General features: G+C 52.4%; 2 protein-coding genes across 6 annotated transcripts in view; both read right to left on the bottom strand.

The window, feature by feature from the left end:
* Positions 1–8,814: 8,814 nt before the first annotated feature.
* Positions 8,815–10,055, bottom strand: LOC144988221 (uncharacterized). Of its 5 annotated transcripts, none has more exons than XM_078938372.1 (2): positions 9,930–10,055; positions 8,815–9,890 (listed from the first exon to the last, which is right to left on the bottom strand). In XM_078938372.1, the coding sequence occupies exons 1-2, from the start codon at positions 9,964–9,966 to the stop codon at positions 8,980–8,982; spliced, it is 948 nt and encodes a 315-aa protein (XP_078794498.1). In that variant the 5' UTR covers positions 9,967–10,055; the 3' UTR covers positions 8,815–8,979. The 5 variants fall into 5 exon arrangements, with proteins under 5 accessions (XP_078794498.1, XP_078794500.1, XP_078794497.1 ...); XM_078938374.1 differs by having other exon boundaries at positions 8,815–9,305; positions 9,384–9,966; XM_078938371.1 differs by having other exon boundaries at positions 8,815–9,461; positions 9,501–9,966.
* tgfbr1b (transforming growth factor, beta receptor 1 b) overlaps positions 8,815–17,741 on the bottom strand; it is a 28,745-nt gene continuing 19,818 nt past the window's right edge. Inside the window, exons 3-9 of the mRNA XM_078938367.1 lie at positions 16,792–17,055; positions 15,782–16,012; positions 14,920–15,087; positions 14,655–14,811; positions 13,716–13,840; positions 13,339–13,469; positions 8,815–12,077 (exon numbers count right to left, since the gene is read on the bottom strand). Of these exons, the coding sequence (XP_078794493.1) occupies positions 11,952–12,077; positions 13,339–13,469; positions 13,716–13,840; positions 14,655–14,811; positions 14,920–15,087; positions 15,782–16,012; positions 16,792–17,055 (1,202 nt within the window). The 3' untranslated portion in view covers positions 8,815–11,951. The remainder of the gene's footprint in view (positions 12,078–13,338; positions 13,470–13,715; positions 13,841–14,654; positions 14,812–14,919; positions 15,088–15,781; positions 16,013–16,791; positions 17,056–17,741) is intronic.

Raw genomic sequence — 17,741 nt, 5'->3', positions numbered from 1 at the left:
TCTGGGTCCTCCTGGTTCTTCTTACTGGTTCCTCCTGCTGGTTCTTCTTCCTGGTTCCTCCTTCTGGTTCCTCCTCCTGGTTCCTCCTTCTGGTTCCATCTTGTTCCTCCTTCTGGTTCCTCCTGCTGGTTCCTTCTGGTTCCTCCTCCTGGTTCCTCCGTCTTGTTCCTCCCTCTGGTTCCTCCTCCTGGTTGCTCCCCCTGGTTCCTCCTTCTGGTTCCTCCTCCTGGTTCCTCCTTCTGGTTCCGTTTTGTTCCTCCTTCTGGGTCCTCCTGGTTCTTCTTACTGGTTCCTCCTCCTGGTTCCTCCTTCTGGTTCCTCCTGGTTCTTCTTACTGGTTACTCCTCCTGGTTCCTCTTTCTGGTTCCTCCTTCTGGTTTCTCCTTCTGGTTCCTCCTCTTGGTTCCTCCCCCTGGTTCCTCCTTCTGGTTCCTCCTCCTGGTTCCTCTTTCTGGTTCCGTCTTGTTCCTCCTTCTGGGTCCTCCTGGTTCTTCTGACTGGTTCCTCTTCCTGGTTCCTCTTCCTGGTTCCTCCTTCTGGTTCCGTCTTGTTCCTCCTTCTGGTTCCTCCCTCTGGTTCCTCCTCCTGGTTCCTCCCCCTGGTTCCTCCTTCTTTTTCCTCCTTCTGGTTCCTCCTTCTGGTTCCATCTTGTTCCTCCTTCTGGTTCCTCCTCCTGGTTCCTCCGTCTTGTTCCTCCCTCTGGTTTCCTTCTCCTGGTTCCTCCCCCTGGTTCCTCCTTCTGGTTCCCCCTCCTGGTTCCTCCTTCTGGTTCCGTCTTGTTCCTCCTTCTGGGTCCTCCTGGTTCTTCTTACTGGTTCCTCCTTCTGGCTCCTCCTTCTGGTTACTGGTTCTTCTTACTGGTTACTCCTCCTGGTTCCTCTTCCTGGTTCCTCCTTCTGGTTTCTCCTTCTGGTTCCTCCTCTTGGTTCCTCCCCCTGGTTCCTCCTTCTGGTTCCTCCTCCTGGTTCCTCCTTCTGGTTCCGTCTTGTTCCTCCTTCTGGGTCCTCCTGGTTCTTCTTACTGGTTCTTCCTCCTGGTTCCTCTTCCTGGTTCCTCCCCCTAGTTCCTCCTTCTGGTTCCTCCTCCTGGTTCCCCCTCCTCGTTTCTCCCCCTGGTTCCTCCTTCTGGTTCCGTCTTGTTCCTCCTTCTGGGTCCTCCTGGTTCTTCCTACTGGTTCTTCCTCCTGGTTTCTCTTTCTGGTTCCTCCTCCTGGTTCCTCTTTCTGGTTCCACCTTCTGGTTCCTCCTCCTAGTTCCTCTTCCTGGTTCCTCCTTCTGGTTCCTCCTCCTGGTTCCTCCTTCTGGTTCCGTCTTGTTGCTCCTTTTGGTTCCTCCTGGTTCTTCTTACTGGTTACTCCTGCTGGTTCTTTTTCCTGGTTCCTCCTTCTGGTTCCTCCTCCTGGTTCCTCCTTCTTTTTCCTCCTCCTGGTTCCTCCTTCTTTTTCCTCCTTCTGGTTCCTCCTTCTGGTTCCATCTTGTTCCTCCTTCTGGTTCCTCCTGCTGGTTCCTTCTGGTTCCTCCTCCTGGTTCCTCCGTCTTGTTCCTCCTCCTGCTTCCTCTTCCTGGTTCTTCCTTCTGTTTCTGTCTTGTTCCTCCGTCTTCTTCCTCCTGCTGGTTCCTCCTTCTGGTTCCACCGTCTTGCTCCTCCTTCTGGTTCCTTCTGGTTTCTCCTTCTGGTTCCTCCTCCTGGTTCCTCTTCCTGGTTCCTCATTCTGGTTCCGTATTGTTCCTCCTTCTGGTTCCTCCTCCTGGTTCCTTTTTCTGGTTCCTCCTTTGGTTCCGTCTTATTCCTCCTTCTGGTTCCTCCTCCTGGTTCCTCTTTCTGGTTCCTCCTTTGGTACCGTCTTATTCCTCCTTCTGGTTCCTCCGTCTGGTTCCTCCTTCTGGTTCCTCCTCCTGGTTCCTCTTCCTGGTTCCTCCTTCTGGTTCCTCCTCCTGGTTCCTCCTGCTGGTTCCTTCTTCTGGTTCCACTGTCTTGTTCCTCCTCCTGGTTCCTCTCCCTGGTTCCTCCTTCTGGTTCTTCCTGGTTCTTCTGACTGGCTCCTCTTCCTGGTTCCTCTTCCTGGTTCCTCCTTCTGGTTCCGTCTTGTTCCTCCTTCTGGTTCCTCCCTCTGGTTCCTCCTCCTGGTACCTCCCCCTGGTTCCTCCTTCTGGTTCCTCCTCCTGGTTCCTCCTTCTGATTCCGTCTTGTTCTTCCTTCTGGGTCCTCCTGGTTCTTCTTACTGGTTCCACCTCCTGGTTCCTCTTCCTGGTTCCCCCTTCTAATTCCTCCTCCTGGTTCCTCTTTCTGGTTCCTCCTTGTTCTTCTTACTGGTTCCTCCTCCTGGTTTCCTCTTCCTGGTTCCTCCTCCTGATTCCTCCTTCTGGTTCCGTCTTGTTCCTCCTTCTGGTTCCTCCGTGTGGTTACTCCTTCTGGTTCCTCCTCCTGGTTCCCCGGTCTTGTTCCTCCTTCTGGTTCCATCAGCTGGTTCCTCCTTCTGGTTCCTTCTGGTTCTTCCTTCTGGTTCCTCCTCCTGGTTTCTCCTTCTGGTTCCTCCAGCTGGTTCCCCCTTCTGGTTCCTTCTGGTTCCTCCTCCTGGTTCCACCTTCTGGTTCCGTCATGTTCCTCCTTCTGGTTCCTCCGTGTGGTTACTCCTTCTCGTTCCTCCTCCTGGTTCCTCCGTCTTGTTCCTCCTTCTGGTTCCCCCTTCTGGTTCGTCCAGCTGGTTCTTCCTTCTGGTTCCTTCTGGTTCCTCCTTCTGGTTCCTCCTTCTGGTTCCATCTTCTTCCTCCTTCTGGTTCCTCCTTCTGGTTCCTCCTCCTGGTTCCTCCTTCTGGTTCCTCCGTGTGGTTACTACTCCTGGTTCCTCCTTCTGGTTCGTCCAGCTGGTTCTTCCTTCTGGTTCCTCCTTCTGGTTCCTCCGTGTGGTTACTCCTTCTGGTTCCTCCTCCTGGTTCCCCGGTCTTGTTCCTCCTTCTGGTTCCATCAGCTGGTTCCTCCTTCTGGTTCCTTCTGGTTCTTCCTTCTGGTTCCTCCTCCTGGTTTCTCCTTCTGGTTCCTCCAGCTGGTTCCCCCTTCTGGTTCCTTCTGGTTCCTCCTCCTGGTTCCACCTTCTGGTTCCGTCATGTTCCTCCTTCTGGTTCCTCCGTGTGGTTACTCCTTCTCGTTCCTCCTCCTGGTTCCTCCGTCTTGTTCCTCCTTCTGGTTCCCCCTTCTGGTTCGTCCAGCTGGTTCTTCCTTCTGGTTCCTTCTGGTTCCTCCTTCTGGTTCCTCCTTCTGGTTCCATCTTCTTCCTCCTTCTGGTTCCTCCTTCTGGTTCCTCCTCCTGGTTCCTCCTTCTGGTTCCTCCGTGTGGTTACTACTCCTGGTTCCTCCTTCTGGTTCGTCCAGCTGGTTCTTCCTTCTGGTTCCTCCTTCTGGTTCCTCCTTCTGGTTCCGTCTTGTTCTTCCTTCTGGGTCCTCCTGGTTCTTCTTACTGGTTCCTCCTCCTGATTCCCCCTTCTAGTTCCTCCTCCTGGTTCCTCCTTCTGGTTCTTCCTTGTTCTTCTTACTGGTTCCTCCTCCCGGTTCCTCCTCCTGGTTCCTCCTTTTCGTTCCTCCGTGTGGTTCCTCCTTCTGGTTCCTCCTTCTGGTTCCTCTTACTGGTTCCTCCGTGTGGTTCCTTCTTCTGGTTCCTCTTACTGGTTCCTCCTCCTGGTTCCCCGGTCTTGTTCCTCCTTCTGGTTCCTCCTTCTGGTTCCTCTTACTGGTTCCTCCTGGTTCCTCATCCTGGTTCCTCCTCCTGGTTCCTCCTTCTGGTTCCTCTTACTGGTTCTTCCGTCTTGTCCTCCTTCTGGTTCCTCCGTGTGGTTCCTTCTTCTGGTTCCTCTTACTGGTTCCTCCTCCTGGTTCCCCGGTCTTGTTCCTCTTTCTGGTTCCTCTTACTGGTTCCTCCTGGTTCCTCCTCCTGGTTCCTCCTCCTGGTTCCTCCTCCTGGTTCCTCCTTCTGGTTCCTCTTACTGGTTCTTCCGTCTTGTTCCTCCTTCTGGTTCCTCCGTGTGGTTACTCCTTCTGGTTCCTCCGTCTTGTTCCTCTTACTGGTTCCTCCGTCTTGTTCCTCCTCCTGGTTCCTCCTTCTGGTTCCTCCGTGTGGTTACTCCTCCTGGTTTCTCCTTCTGGTTCCTCCAGCTGGTTCGCCCTTCTGGTTCCTCCGTCTTGTTCCTCCTCCTGGTTCCTCCTTCTGGTTCCTCTTACTGGTTCCTCAGTCTTGTTCCTCCTCTTGGTTCCTCCTTTTGGTTCCTCCGTGTGGTTACTCCTCCTGGTTCCTCCTTCTGGTTCCTCCGTGTGGTTACTCCTCCTGGTTTCTCCTTCTGGTTCCTCCAGCTGGTTCCCCCTTCTGGTTCCTCCGTCTTGTTCCTCCTCCTGGTTCCTCCGTCTTGTTCCTCTTACTTGTTCCTCCTTCTTGTTCCTCCTCCTGGTTCCTCCTTCTGGTTCCTCCGTCTTGTTCCTCCTCCTGGTTCCTCCTTCTGGTTCCTCTTACTGGTTCCTCCGTCTTGTTCCTCCTCCTGGTTCCTCCTTTTGGTTCCTCCGTCTTGTTCCTCCTCCTGGTTCCTCCTTCTGGTTCCTCCGTGTGGTTACTCCTTCTTGTTCTTCCGTCTTGTTCCTCTTACTGGTTCCTCCGTCTTGTTCCTCCTCCTGGTTTCTCCTTCTGGTTCCTCCGTGTGGTTACTCCTCCTGGTTTCTCCTTTTGGTTCCTCCAGCTTGTTCCCCCTTGTGGTTCCTTCTGGTTCCTCTTCCTGGTTCCTCCTTCTGGTTCCTCCTTCTGGTTCCTCTTACTGGTTCCTCCGTCTTGTTCCTCCTCCTGGTTCCTCCTTCTGGTTCCTCTTACTGGTTCCTCCGTCTTGTTCCTCCTCCTGGTTCCTCCTTTTGGTTCCTCCGTGTGGTTACTCCTCCTGGTTCCTCTGTCTTGTTCCTCTTACTGGTTCCTCCGTCTTGTTCCTCCTCCTTGTTCCTCCTTCTGGTTCCTCCGTGTGGTTACTACTCCTGGTTCCTCCTCCTGGTTTCTCCTTCTGGTTCCTCCAGCTGGTTCCCCCTTCTGGTTCCTTCTGGTTCCTCTTCCTGGTTCCTTCTGGTTCCTCCTTCTGGTTCCTCTTACTGGTTCTTCCGTCTTTTTCCTCCTCCTGGTTCCTCCGTGTGGTTCCTCTTCCTGGTTCCTCCGTCTTGTTCCTCCTCCTGGTTCCTCCTTCTGGTTCCTCCGTGTGGTTACTCCTTCTTTTTCTTCCGTCTTGTTCCTCTTACTGGTTCCTCCATCTTGTTCATCCTCCTGGTTTCTCCTTCTGGTTCCTCCGTGTGGTTACTCCTCCTGGTTTCTCCTCTGGTTCCTCCAGCTTGTTCCCCCTTGTGGTTCCTTCTGGTTCCTCTTCCTGGTTCCTCCTTCTGGTTCCTCCTTCTGGTTCCTCTTACTTGTTCCTCCGTCTTGTTCCTCCTCCTGGTTCCTCCTTCTGGTTCCCCTTACTGGTTCCTCCGTCTTGTTCCTCCACCTGGTTCCTCCTTTTGGTTCCTCCGTGTGGTTACTCCTCCTGGTTCCTCTGTCTTGTTCCTCTTACTGGTTCCTCCGTCTTGTTCCTCCTCCTTGTTCCTCCTTCTGGTTCCTCCGTGTGGTTACTACTCCTGGTTCCTCCTCCTGGTTTCTCCTTCTGGTTCCTCCAGCTGGTTCCCCCTTCTGGTTCCTTCTGGTTCCTCCTTCTGGTTCCTCTTACTGGTTCTTCCGTCTTTTTCCTCCTCCTGGTTCCTCATCCTGGTTCCTCCTCCTGGTTCCTCCTTCTGGTTCCTCTTACTGGTTCTTCCGTCTTGTTCCTCCTCCTGGTTTCTCCTTCTGGTTCCTCCAGCTGGTTCCCCCTTCTGGTTCCTCCGTCTTGTTCCTCCTCCTGGTTCCTCCTTCTGGTTCCTCTTACTGGTTCCTCCGTCTTGTTCCTCCTCCTGGTTCCTCCTTTTGGTTCCTCCGTCTTGTTCCTCCTCCTGGTTCCTCCTTCTGGTTCCTCCGTGTGGTTACTCCTTCTTGTTCTTCCGTCTTGTTCCTCTTACTGGTTCCTCCGTCTTGTTCCTCCTCCTGGTTTCTCCTTCTGGTTCCTCCGTGTGGTTACTCCTCCTGGTTTCTCCTTCTGGTTCCTCCAGCTTGTTCCCCCTTGTGGTTCCTTCTGGTTCCTCTTCCTGGTTCCTCCTTCTGGTTCCTCCTTCTGGTTCCTCTTACTGGTTCCTCCGTCTTGTTCCTCCTCCTGGTTCCTCCTTCTGGTTCCTCTTACTGGTTCCTCCGTCTTGTTCCTCCTCCTGGTTCCTCCTTTTGGTTCCTCCGTGTGGTTACTCCTCCTGGTTCCTCTGTCTTGTTCCTCTTACTGGTTCCTCCGTCTTGTTCCTCCTCCTTGTTCCTCCTTCTGGTTCCTCCGTGTGGTTACTACTCCTGGTTCCTCCTCCTGGTTTCTCCTTCTGGTTCCTCCAGCTGGTTCCCCCTTCTGGTTCCTTCTGGTTCCTCTTCCTGGTTCCTTCTGGTTCCTCCTTCTGGTTCCTCTTACTGGTTCTTCCGTCTTTTTCCTCCTCCTGGTTCCTCCGTGTGGTTCCTCTTCCTGGTTCCTCCGTCTTGTTCTTCCTTCTGGTTCCTTCTGGTTCCTCCTTCTGGTTCCTCCAGCTGGTTCCCCCTTCTGGTTCCTTCTGGTTCCTCCTTCTGGTTCCTCCTCCTTGTTCCTCCAGCTGGTTCCTCCTTCTGATTCCTACTTGTTCTTCCTTCTGGTTCCTCCTCCTTGTTCCTCCTTCTGGTTCCTCCTGCTTGCTCCTCTTGCTGGTTTTCAGGGGTGCTCTCCATCCCGTGCAGGACTCGGTCTGACAGTCAGCTCCCCCTGGGAGCCGTCTTTGCTCTGGGACAGAGCGTGTAGGGGGGGCTCTCCTACCTTTGTCAGGTTGAGCTCTGGTCTGAACGGAGCCAAAGTTGGGGTTCACATGTTTAAGCTTCCAGTTTCTAAAAAAACATTTTTTCAAATTAAAAGTCTTAAGAAATTTTTACAGAGAAGGAGGATTCAGTGAAACAAAGTTGTTGATTAGTAGAAAATGTTTTAGATGTTTGAGTATTTCAGTTAAAGCATCATGACATCATCATTACACTGAGAACTCAACCCAGCCTCACATCATCCTTCAGGGGAAAAAGATTGATCCTATTTTGTGTTTCCATGAATCCTGATTCTTTAGTTTTTGTGATCAGGGTTTTATCTGCGTCCTCGACTGTTACTGTGGGAGAATTCATAAATGTCTCTTTTAAAAGTTCAGACAAATCAGAAACTTTATTTTACTGAATCTTCATTCTCTGTCAAATGTTTGCAGCTGGTTTGAACTCAGACTTTGTGATGAAGATGAAGACGTCAGAGTGGGTGCTTCAACCAGACGCTAACTTTAGCTGCGTTTGAGACGGATAAATCAAGCAAAATAGAATGTAACAACCGTCCTAAAACTGGTATTTATTAAATATAATAATGAATGTCACTGGAGTGAAACCTTCTCACTGCATCGTATGCAGAGCAGCTTCTGGTACAGGAACAACTGTTCCCACATATTTGGAGGAAAACGTCCGTTTCTGTGGGAAACAGCAGCTGTATGTGTGTTAAAGGCCAGAGGTTCCTGCATGCTGAATGTTTTCTCATTGCAGACTGCTCTATAGAAATGTCAGCATGTGCTGCAGATTTCTGTGAACCTTCAGCTGATTTCAGGAAGCGTCTGGACTTCATCTCCTGAACTCACACTCATCTTTACAGAGAGCAACGGGTCTCATCTGGACACATTTCTACATTCATGCAGGTCTGTAGGTGTAGGTCTTCTGAGAGAGTCACCTTGAGCAAGGCACGGTTCACATCAGACAGTTCTTTAGAACAGCACAGTCCAAACTGGTGAGGGTTCTTTAGGGAGCTTGTTGCTGAACACGTCTTATTTCACAGAATAAGCTCCTGGACTCATCAGCGGTCTAGGTTCACTAACGTTTCCACTCTGCACTCTCAATATGGGATGGACAGGTGCCTCTGGGTCAGACCCCCAACATGGTTGCACCTGTGCCATCAGTGTGTGGATGGACCTCATGACCGCCTTGGCAGGAAGAGACGGCGTCGCTCAGAGGCACAGAAAGGTTCAGGACGGCGAGGGGCCGGTGAGACCCGACTGGATGTGGTGACAGCTGTTTCTGAGTGTGGCTGTGATGGGAGCAGGCGTCTTCAGTGAAGCTTACAGAACCTTTACTTCATGACCGTCCTTGATGCTGGTACCAAAGGACAGCTGTCCTCACCAGGGCCTTTAGCTCAGGACTGTTAGGAGATGATCCCATCCTTCAGACATCTAAACACAGACTGCAGATGAGAGATTCAGGTCAGTTCTGGGGAGAACCTGGGCTTATTAAGGTTGTGGTGGGGGGAAACTGGACCTCCACGGGGGTCACCCCCTTTACCCAGAACATGCTGTGTGGAACAGCTCCAGGTTCTCCTCATCAGCTCCTGTTCAGGCCCGGTCAGTCTGTCCCCGTCTGGACCGCCTCAGACATGCTAGCAGCTCTGTCCTTTTTCCAAGTCTCCCTCCAGGCCAGCAGGGGGCAGACTAACACTGATGTCTTCATGTTCTGTCCGTTCTTTAGTTCTCTGTCATTCACTTTTATTAGATCATCTTAAGATGTGGGATCGTTTACCTTTTGGGGAAACCGATGACTTAAAAAAACCAACCGGCAGTGGATGAGATGATGACATCACAGCACTCTCACAGGTGACACACCTGCTCTCCAGTGGTGGTCTTAGCGTGTTGTTTTCATGTGCAGCTGCAGAAAGGAAATCCCACTAACAGCAACAGTTCCTTTATTTCAAACTGATTCATGTCACAGCTCATTAAAGAACATACATGTTGACACCGGACCCCAACAGGAAGCATTCAACACATCAAACCCGGAGGGCGGAGCCTCTCCAGCAGGTCAGACCCTCCACATGAAGCCCCGGTCCGTCCCGCTCAGCCCCCCTGTTCCCGCCGCGGCTTCAGCTTTCCTCCACCGTCACCTGAGGGAGGCGACTGCTGCAGCCACAAGGTCAGGTGACGGTGGTGCAGCGGACCACACGGCTGGACACGAGACTCGTCCTGAAGCTCACATTCTGGTCGCTGAAGGTCAAATGACCTTTGACCTATGTTGAGTCCACACTGAAGGTCACATGACCTTTGACCTATGTTGAGTCCACGCTGAAGGTCACATGACCTTTGACCTATGTTGAGTCCACACTGAAGGTCACATGACCTTTGACCTATGTTGAGTCCACACTGAAGGTCACATGACCTTTGACCTATGTTGAGTCCACAGTGAAAGTCACATGACCTTTGACCTATGTTGAGTCCACGCTGAAGGTCACATGACCTTTGACCTATGTTGAGTCCACACTGAAGGTCACATGACCTTTGACCTATGTTGAGTCCACACTGAAGGTCACATGACCTTTGACCTATGTTGAGTCCACAGTGAAAGTCACATGACCTTTGACCTATGTTGAGTCCACACTGAAGGTCACATGACCTTTGACCTATGTTGAGTCCACACTGAAGGTCACATGACCTTTGACCTATGTTGAGTCCACACTGAAGGTCACATGACCTTTGACCTATGTTGAGTCCACACTGAAGGTCACATGACCTTTGACCTATGTTGAGTCCACAGTGAAAGTCACATGACCTTTGACCTATGTTGAGTCCACACTGAAGGTCACATGACCTTTGACCTATGTTGAGTCCACACTGAAGGTCACATGACCTTTGACCTATGTTGAGTCCACACTGAAGGTCACATGACCTTTGACCTATGTTGAGTCCACACTGAAGGTCACATGACCTTTGACCTATGTTGAGTCCACACTGAAGGTCACATGACCTTTGACCTATGTTGAGTCCACAGTGAAAGTCACATGACCTTTGACCTATGTTGAGTCCACGCCGCTCTGCAGGTACACCCATGAGCTTCACCTGGGCTTTCTACCTCAGTCTCACACCTGTGAACCTGGTTTCCATGGTAACCGGGTCCCTGATGACAGAGGAGGCTCCAGAGTTCCTCCTAGACCCCCCCCCCCCCCTCCTGCACACAAGCTTTAGAAAAACCATCATGTCAGAAATAAAGAGGGGGGGGGGTCCTCTTTTTACATCGTCATCACAAGATGGCAGACATCCGGCTTTAGAGTGGGGGGGCTCGGACACTGGGACTGTACAGCTGAGGCACCAAAGGAACCCATGGGGGGTTAAATAAAGACTGAAAGCTGTCCAGAGGTAATAAAAAACCTTCTTTATTGGGGGGGGGGGGGGGGGGGGACTAATGCCCCCCACCTGTCAGAAATGTCAGTGAGGCACCAGAAAACACATTGAGATTCTGCTACACCCACAGCCTCACCGCAGCCCCCCCTCAGTGCTGCTGACCTGGGGGGCGGAGCTGCAGCTGCCACAGGTCACATGGGGAGGAGGGGTTAAGGGAACAAGGCTGCTTGTGACTTGTAAGACCCCCCCCCCACAGATTCAGGTTAGCAGCTTCTTTTGTCTCCATCAATATTTACAGTTGAAACATTTACACAACAGACCAGGTTCCCCCCTCTGCCCCCCCCTGACTGTTCCCAGCAGATTGACCTGTCGGATGGGGGGGGGGGGGGGCTACAGAGACTCTTCAGTGCCCGGGTGGGGGTCTACAGACAATAAACTGCTGTCATTTCCAGAGATAACAGCTCTGATGCCTCCTGTCGGGACATGGCCCCCTCCCCCCTCCTTCACACCTTTCTGGAGTAGGTCCCCCCCCCAGCGCTGCAGAGGCCATGGCGGCCCGGGTCACCGCTCTGCAGGTGACAGCAGGGGAACCAACGTCTGTCCAGACTTCTGGAGTTTGTCCAAAGGGGACGGGGGTCTTCAGGGGGGGGTCTTCTAGTCTGTACAGTCAGGAACCCACAGAGCAGCAGCTACAGTTGGACCTTCAGTCCAAACCTCGTCCTGTTTACAGAAACAGCCTCATGCTTTACGTTCAGCTGAAGCTCATTGATCAGCATCCACACCGTGCACGTGAGCGTGCACGTGCACTTTGCTCGTGGGGGTGTAAAGACTGAAGGGTGTTGGATCCTCTGTCTGCTGGGGGCCGGATGGAGGGCTGAGGTGGTCTGAGTGTTTAGGCCTCATGGATGTACACAGCACCATCGCACAGGCGTGTGCACGTCTGTGCACGTGCACAGAGGAGGCGCTCCGGAGCGGCGGCACTTTGTGAAGCTGGCTGAAGGCATGGAGGCAATGGAGGCAGCTGGTTCTGGCCCGGTCGGCAGACCGGCAGAGTGTTGCATATGTGCAGCATGTTTGGCAGTAAAGACTGAGGGAGGGTCCGGTTCATCTGAGCGGAACCGCAGCAGAACCTGCTTCTGAACACGCTCCCTCACATGCAGCCACACACGTGCACAGCTGGACCTGCATGTGAGGGAGCGTCACCATGGAGACGGCTTTCTGTGTGTGTGTGTGTGTGTGTGTGAAGGCTGTGAGGGTTGAACCTTTGGACGCAGGAGCGTGCACGCTTCCCTGTGCACGTTTCACTGTGCACGCTTCCCTTTGCACGTTTCCTTGTGCACGCTCTGCTGCGCTGCAGATCAGTTCCTGCTTCAGGTTCTGTAGAACCCGGACTCACAGACGCCAAAACATTAGGACCTGTGTTTCCACCATGGAGGGAGAGCGGGGAGCCGATGAAGACCATGAAGGTCTGTGATGAAGAGGAGGATGAACAAGCCCAGCAGAGTGAGGAAGAGCACGGTTTGGCTCCATCGTCTTCCTCAGGCGTCAGTCAGTCAGGTGTGTGAGGAGGGGTCAGCTCAGGCCCCCAATGAGTCAGAATGATGCAGAAGCTCTTCTCCTGCAGTAACGTCCATGTAGAAGCCAGTCAGAGCTGTGCACGTGCGTGCACGTGTGCACGTGTGCAGTCAGTGTGTCTACATCTTGATCCCCTCCTGCTGGCTGAGCTGGGACAGCGTCTTCTTGATGCGCAGAGCGGTGAGGCGGGCTGCTCCGTTGGCGTACCAGCACTCCCTCATGATCTTGGCCATCACCCGCAGGGCCTGCAGACACACACGTGCACACACACACACACACACACACAGACAGGGTTCAGTTTTACAGCCGCTCATTCCTTTCTGACACTCCTGCTGCACCCGATCTGTGACTGTGTCTGTTTCTGTCAGACATGCGTCAGACATGCGTCAGGCGTGTGCATGTGTCAGGCATGTGTCAGACGTGTGCTAGGCGTGTGCATGTGTCAGGCATGTGTCAGACGTGTGCTAGGCGTGTGCATGTGACTCTGCCCCTCTGGTGGTTCCTGCAGGGATCAGCCATGGTTTCTATGGACAGACTGACGCTGGACCTGCAGAGCTCTCTGCTGCCACTCAGTGGTCATTCTGTGTAACTGCAGGCACACCTTAATCTTTGCAGACAGGTGACACCAGGCCATGATGTACAGGAACACAGCAGTCACTGCTTCATGTTTAGACCCTCAGTCCTGTTCAGATGCTTGTGTTCACACTGATCTGTTTGGATGTAAACTCACGGTTCACCAGAGTCTTCAGGCAGAAGCCTGCAGACAGGTTCTGGTCCCTGCATGCTGGACTCAGCTGTACCGGGTTCTAAAGCTCTCACTCATGTACCCCTCCCCCAGCACTAGCTTCAGACAGGATTACAGGGGCGTCTGCCCCCACAGCTCCAGACCGGCTCTGACTTGTTGATCCAGTCTGCCTGCAGGGAGATCTCCATGGTGACGCTCTGCTGTTGTGATGTCTCACACGCCTTCATCCAGACATTCTTGGGTTTCCGTCCAGACAAACAGGAAACCAGACGAGGACGGTCTGTGAGGGAGGGGCTGCTCCCCGCTAAAGCCCCCATCAGGAGCCCAAACAAACATGTGAAGCAGCTGCTGCTCCTGCAGAGGAGCCAGAGCTCTGCAGCATGGAGCCGAGAGAACAGCAAGCGGGTCTTTGATGCTGGACCGGGCCAGACCACGTCCATGTGGTGCTACCGTTTCTCACACTACGTCTGCGCTCTGCTGGTTTACCATCCAGAACCTGACTGACGGGAGGAAGGCTTCAGCGGCTGAGCAAAGATGTTCTGCTGTCCGTAAAGCTGAACATTTGAGCTTGGGTTTACATCAGGACTTAGCCTGACATGCACGGCCTTGTCATTCAAGTCACAGACCTGGAGAACCTCCCCCGGTCTGGACGGCGCTGAAAGCCTCCTGCCTTTCCTCTGGACCTCAGGGTCCGGCATACCTGGGTGTGCTGGTGTGAGGGAGCCTCAGAGGCAGCAGCTGGCTCCTCCTCTCCGTCTTACCTCACAGCTCTGCCAGCGGTTGGGAATGTTGGGCCGAAGCTTTTGCTCACAAACCACCTTCTTCATCTCCTCCACGGACGGATCTGACTGAACCAGGTCGTAGTAGGGCAGCTGGTAGTCTTCATGAATGCCTGGAAGCACAACAGCTGGAGTCAGAGTGGCTGTCACATCCCAGTGGACTTGGATGTTAGAAAGAGCAAATCCTACAGTCCCAACAGCAGAACCCGGAGCTCTGAGCAGGAAATAAAGCATGGATGAGGCTGGCTGTTCTTCTTCTTCATGCTCTGAATCTCATGTCCTTCATCCATGAACTCAATGAGAGTGACGGCTGAAAGGCTTAACCCGTCTTTGAGAACATGTGATGGTGGAACTCCTACCTCCTACGGAACAGCGGCTGGCTATCTCCCAGAAGACCAGCCCCATGGCGTAGATGTCCGCCCGCTTGAAAGACTCAAAGTGTTTCATGTTGATGGAGTCGTCCAGGACCTCAGGGGCCATGTACCTGCACAAAGACCATCATTCCTGTTAGACGCATGCAGCTCATCCAGAAGAGGATCCCTACCCACTAGTAAATTATGGTAGAAAATAAGGATTTGGTCATCTACAAACAAAGAGGATTTGTGTCTCCCACAGACCTGTAACTCCTTCTGTAGAGGATCCTCTGTCCTCCACTGGTTACCTGTATTAATGTCACCTGTTTGAACTGGTTATCTATAGAAAGACACCTGTCCACAACCTCCAACAGTCACACTCCAAACTCCACTAAAGACCAAGAGAAAACTTACAGGAAACCTTTGACCTTTTACCAACAAAGAGTTTATCACAAAGTACTGAGTTGAACTTTTGTTATTTATTTTCCACCATAATTTACCAATAAATTCTTTAGAAATCAGAAAATGTGATTTTCTGGACCGTCTTTCTCATTTGTCTCATCGTTGAGGTTTACCTCTGAGGAATATGACAGACGTCTCGTCTTTTAAAGTGGGACATCCTGCACAATTGGTGGCTGACTGACCACGGTTTTTGATTTGATGGCGCTTTAGTGAGGGCTCACCTGGAGAAGACACCTGTAGCAATCCTCAGAATGAGCCTCATTAGGATTAATGTAAGGTCAGAGCACAGCAGGTGGAGCTGATGAGAACGCAGACACTGTGCTGTGGTCCAGCAGGCGACCTGCACGTGTTTGTCATTCAGAGCACAGAGCTCCCTGCATGTGTGACTCAGACAGAGGACGCTCAGAGCTTTCCTGGTAGTCTGGTGCCGTTGTTGAAGCTCCGTGCACGCCCACGTGTCTTCACAGAGTCTGCAGAGCTCACCTCTTGGTTCCCACCCTGTGGTTGGGTGCGATGTCGATGGTGTCCGTGGCAGAGTCGTGGCGGACGGCCAGGCCCAGGTCGGCGATGCAGCACGTGCCATTCTTCTTCACCAGAATGTTCTTGGACTTCAGGTCCCTGTGGGCTATGGCTGGCTTTCCTGCAGAGCAGACGGTGCGTTCAATGACATTCTATCCCGGAGAAGCTTTCCTTCATGACGTGGAGTTCATGGAGAACCTGTAGGGGGCGTGTCATTGTGGGCGTGTACCTTGTGTGCCCACGATTTCCATGTGGAGGTGGGCGAGGCCGCTGGCCGTGGACAGCGACAGCTTGATCATGCCCTCCACCGTCACGGTGTAGCGGTTCAGGTAGTCAAACAGGGAGCCGTGCTCGTGATAGTCCGACACCAGCCAGAGCTGAGTCCACGTCCCGTTATCTGCACACACACACACAGGTGTAACACACTCCAGCTCACATTGATCCGTCACAGCCGCCCTCCCACCACGCTCCTACAGACATCCAGACTCCCAGAAGGTAGGAGCTGCGCTGTCAGACAGACGTGGGCTGCTGCAGCCGTGAACAGACTTCAGTCTGATCCCTGTGAACCTGAACTCCCCCACACTGTCGTGGAGCCCGTCTGCTCACAGACAGCAGAGCAGCCGCTCCGTTATCCAACACATTTCCACAGGAAACACTCCGTCTGCCCGAATCAAGAGTGCTCATCCCAGAAAACGGCACGTCTTGCTCATGTGTGCATAATGATCCACGTTAACGGGAAACAGCCCCATTTGTGGAATCAGGAAACTGAAGTAGGAGAGAAGTTGTCTAGAGGAGGAACACAAACACACAGGAGGCTGGAGGCAGCATGAAGCTGCAGAGAAACATTCAGACACTCAACTGCAGGAAGCACAGACATGTTTTTACCAAAGCAGTGGGAATGACTTCCTTTTGGTGTTGTAGTGTGCGTTTGCCTGGTTTTGGATGTGCAGCGGCCTGCAGGTTCTGTAACTGCAGCTTCACACCGACAGGCGGAACCAGCAGATCAGCTGTTGCCCGTTTTCCAGTCTCCATGCGTTCATGCCTCTGAGCTGCTCGCTCAGTCTGCCTGGCGTCCACGTGTGGCGTCTCACCTTTGTTGTCGGCAGCAATGAAGCCCAGGATGTTCTCGTGCCTCAGCATGACAGTCTGGTAGATCTCTGCCTCTCGGAACCAGGAGCGCTCCTCTCGAGAGGAGAAAATCTTCACCGCAACCTCCTCGCCACGCCATTTCCCCCGCCAAACTTCGCCAAAGCGGCCCTTCCCGATGCTCTCCTGGAGGATGATGGTTCTGGCGATGGTTCTCTGGACCAGCAGCGGCAGGCCTGCGCAGACAGCAGACGCTGGTTCAGCAGAGGCAGACGAGGCTCTTCAGAGCTGAAGGATGCTTCTGCTAATCAGCATGTCCTTCAACTATCGTCCACTCTCTCTAGCCTGGTATCACATGAAACTGAGACTTTGCTCTCAACCAACCATGAACCGCACCAACAGAACCACTGTAGGAAAGCTTCAGGCTGGCAGAGCAGGAGTCAAGTTCCTGCCATGTCAATCCTAAATGTAAATGTTTGGTCTCCACTTTCTCCCTTTGCATCTCCGGATCGAACAAGGTTCTTTCAAAAATGGGCCTTTTTCATATGAAACCCTTCATTCTTCACACATTCCCTCATCTGCCTCCTTCCAAGGTACAAGACTTTGTTTCACTAAAGCTGAGAAAACTCAATAGATGGGGACTCCATGTTTTACACTGAAAATATGTTGTGAATGTGAACACTTTGATGAAAACATGTAATAAGCATGATTACAATACACTGACAGTATCCTGTGGTAATTGAGCCAGTGGCATTACTGCTTATTGACCCTAGAGTTACTGATGCTTAGAACATTGGTTCTGACCATCTGTATATGTAGATGACTCCCTCTTTCATGTCTACATCCATTCCCAAAGCTCCCAGCATTTATTGTTGAAGGTTAGTTCCTCAGAAACTGCTGCTGCACTCCTTCACCACTGAAACATCCCAACATGGCATCACTGGCTTCAAAATTGGCTGAAAAGTTCATTGTCGGTCTAGATACTTCTCCTGGGCACGTTTGGCATGAGGAGTACCTGATCCAGAGCCTGAGGTGGTCATGTCATAGATGAGGTCTTTCAGGGTTGTTCCCATGCCAATAAAAGGGAGATCAATGGTCGGGTCGTCCTCATTGGGTACGCGGTGGTGGTGGGATCCAGCCCCCCTGGCCCCCAGCCCCCTCTGGTTGTGGCAGATGTAAAAGGCCAGAACCAGCAAGAGGCAGACCACACACACCGGGCAAGCAATCATAGCGGCGAGGGCCACGGGGCCAATGGGAGGCGGTTTTGTCGAGTAGATATCTTGACGTGCAAAGAGAGAAAAGAGAAAAGGTTGTTAGATGAATCATCTGGAAACATGTTTTACTCCTGTACTCTATTGACTATTGGCAGTCAAACCACTGAGCTGAGTGGGACAGAAGGATCAGACCAGAAGGAAACCGGGAGAGTCTGGTTCCTGCAGAAGGACGCCAGTGTGTGCACCATCAGAGAAATGTCAGAACAGATTGTTGTACACAAGGAAACAACATGCTTCTGCCTCACAGCCAATACAAAAAAGCCAAAGAGCCACTGCTTCCTGCTCCTTGAGTACTTCAAAACGGTTTTGTGCTGCGTCTCTATTCTTTTAGCACCGACTCTGACTCCGTGTTTGCTAATCATTAAATGTTCACCTAGGTTTGTACTTCAGTGTGGTTTTACAGGCAAACCAGCTGGAATTCCCTCCAGTGACAGCAGCTTGGATTGAAGTCAGCTGCATGGCAATGACCATCTGCAGAAAGTCCACGCAGGTTCCTCTGGTCTGCAGAACACGGTAACATTCAGCACTCACACCTCCATGGCAGATGCAGCCAGCCTCCAGGCTGAAGGTCAGGAACACGGAAACTCATCTTTATTGATTCAATTTGATCCACCAGAGCCGTGATCGATTCCATTCACGATTCTTTGGATCCACTCAATTCTATTCAATTTTAAATTGACACGGTTTACAC

Source organism: Oryzias latipes, chromosome 20, assembly GCF_053564925.1.
Source record: "Oryzias latipes strain Hd-rR chromosome 20, Olatipes_Hd-rR_3.1".
Taxonomy (NCBI): Eukaryota; Metazoa; Chordata; class Actinopteri; order Beloniformes; family Adrianichthyidae; genus Oryzias; species Oryzias latipes.
Note: the sequence above shows the minus strand (reverse complement) of the source record. Positions and strands in the feature narration are given on the sequence as shown.

Coding starts and splice junctions, on each gene's coding strand:
- LOC144988221 (XM_078938372.1), bottom strand. CDS start 9,966: ATGGGTGTACCTGCAGAGCGGCGTGGACTCAACATAG. Junction 9,891..9,929: donor GCGGCGTGGACTCAACATAG/GTCAAAGGTCAT, acceptor GACTCAACATAG/GTCAAAGGTCATGTGACCTT.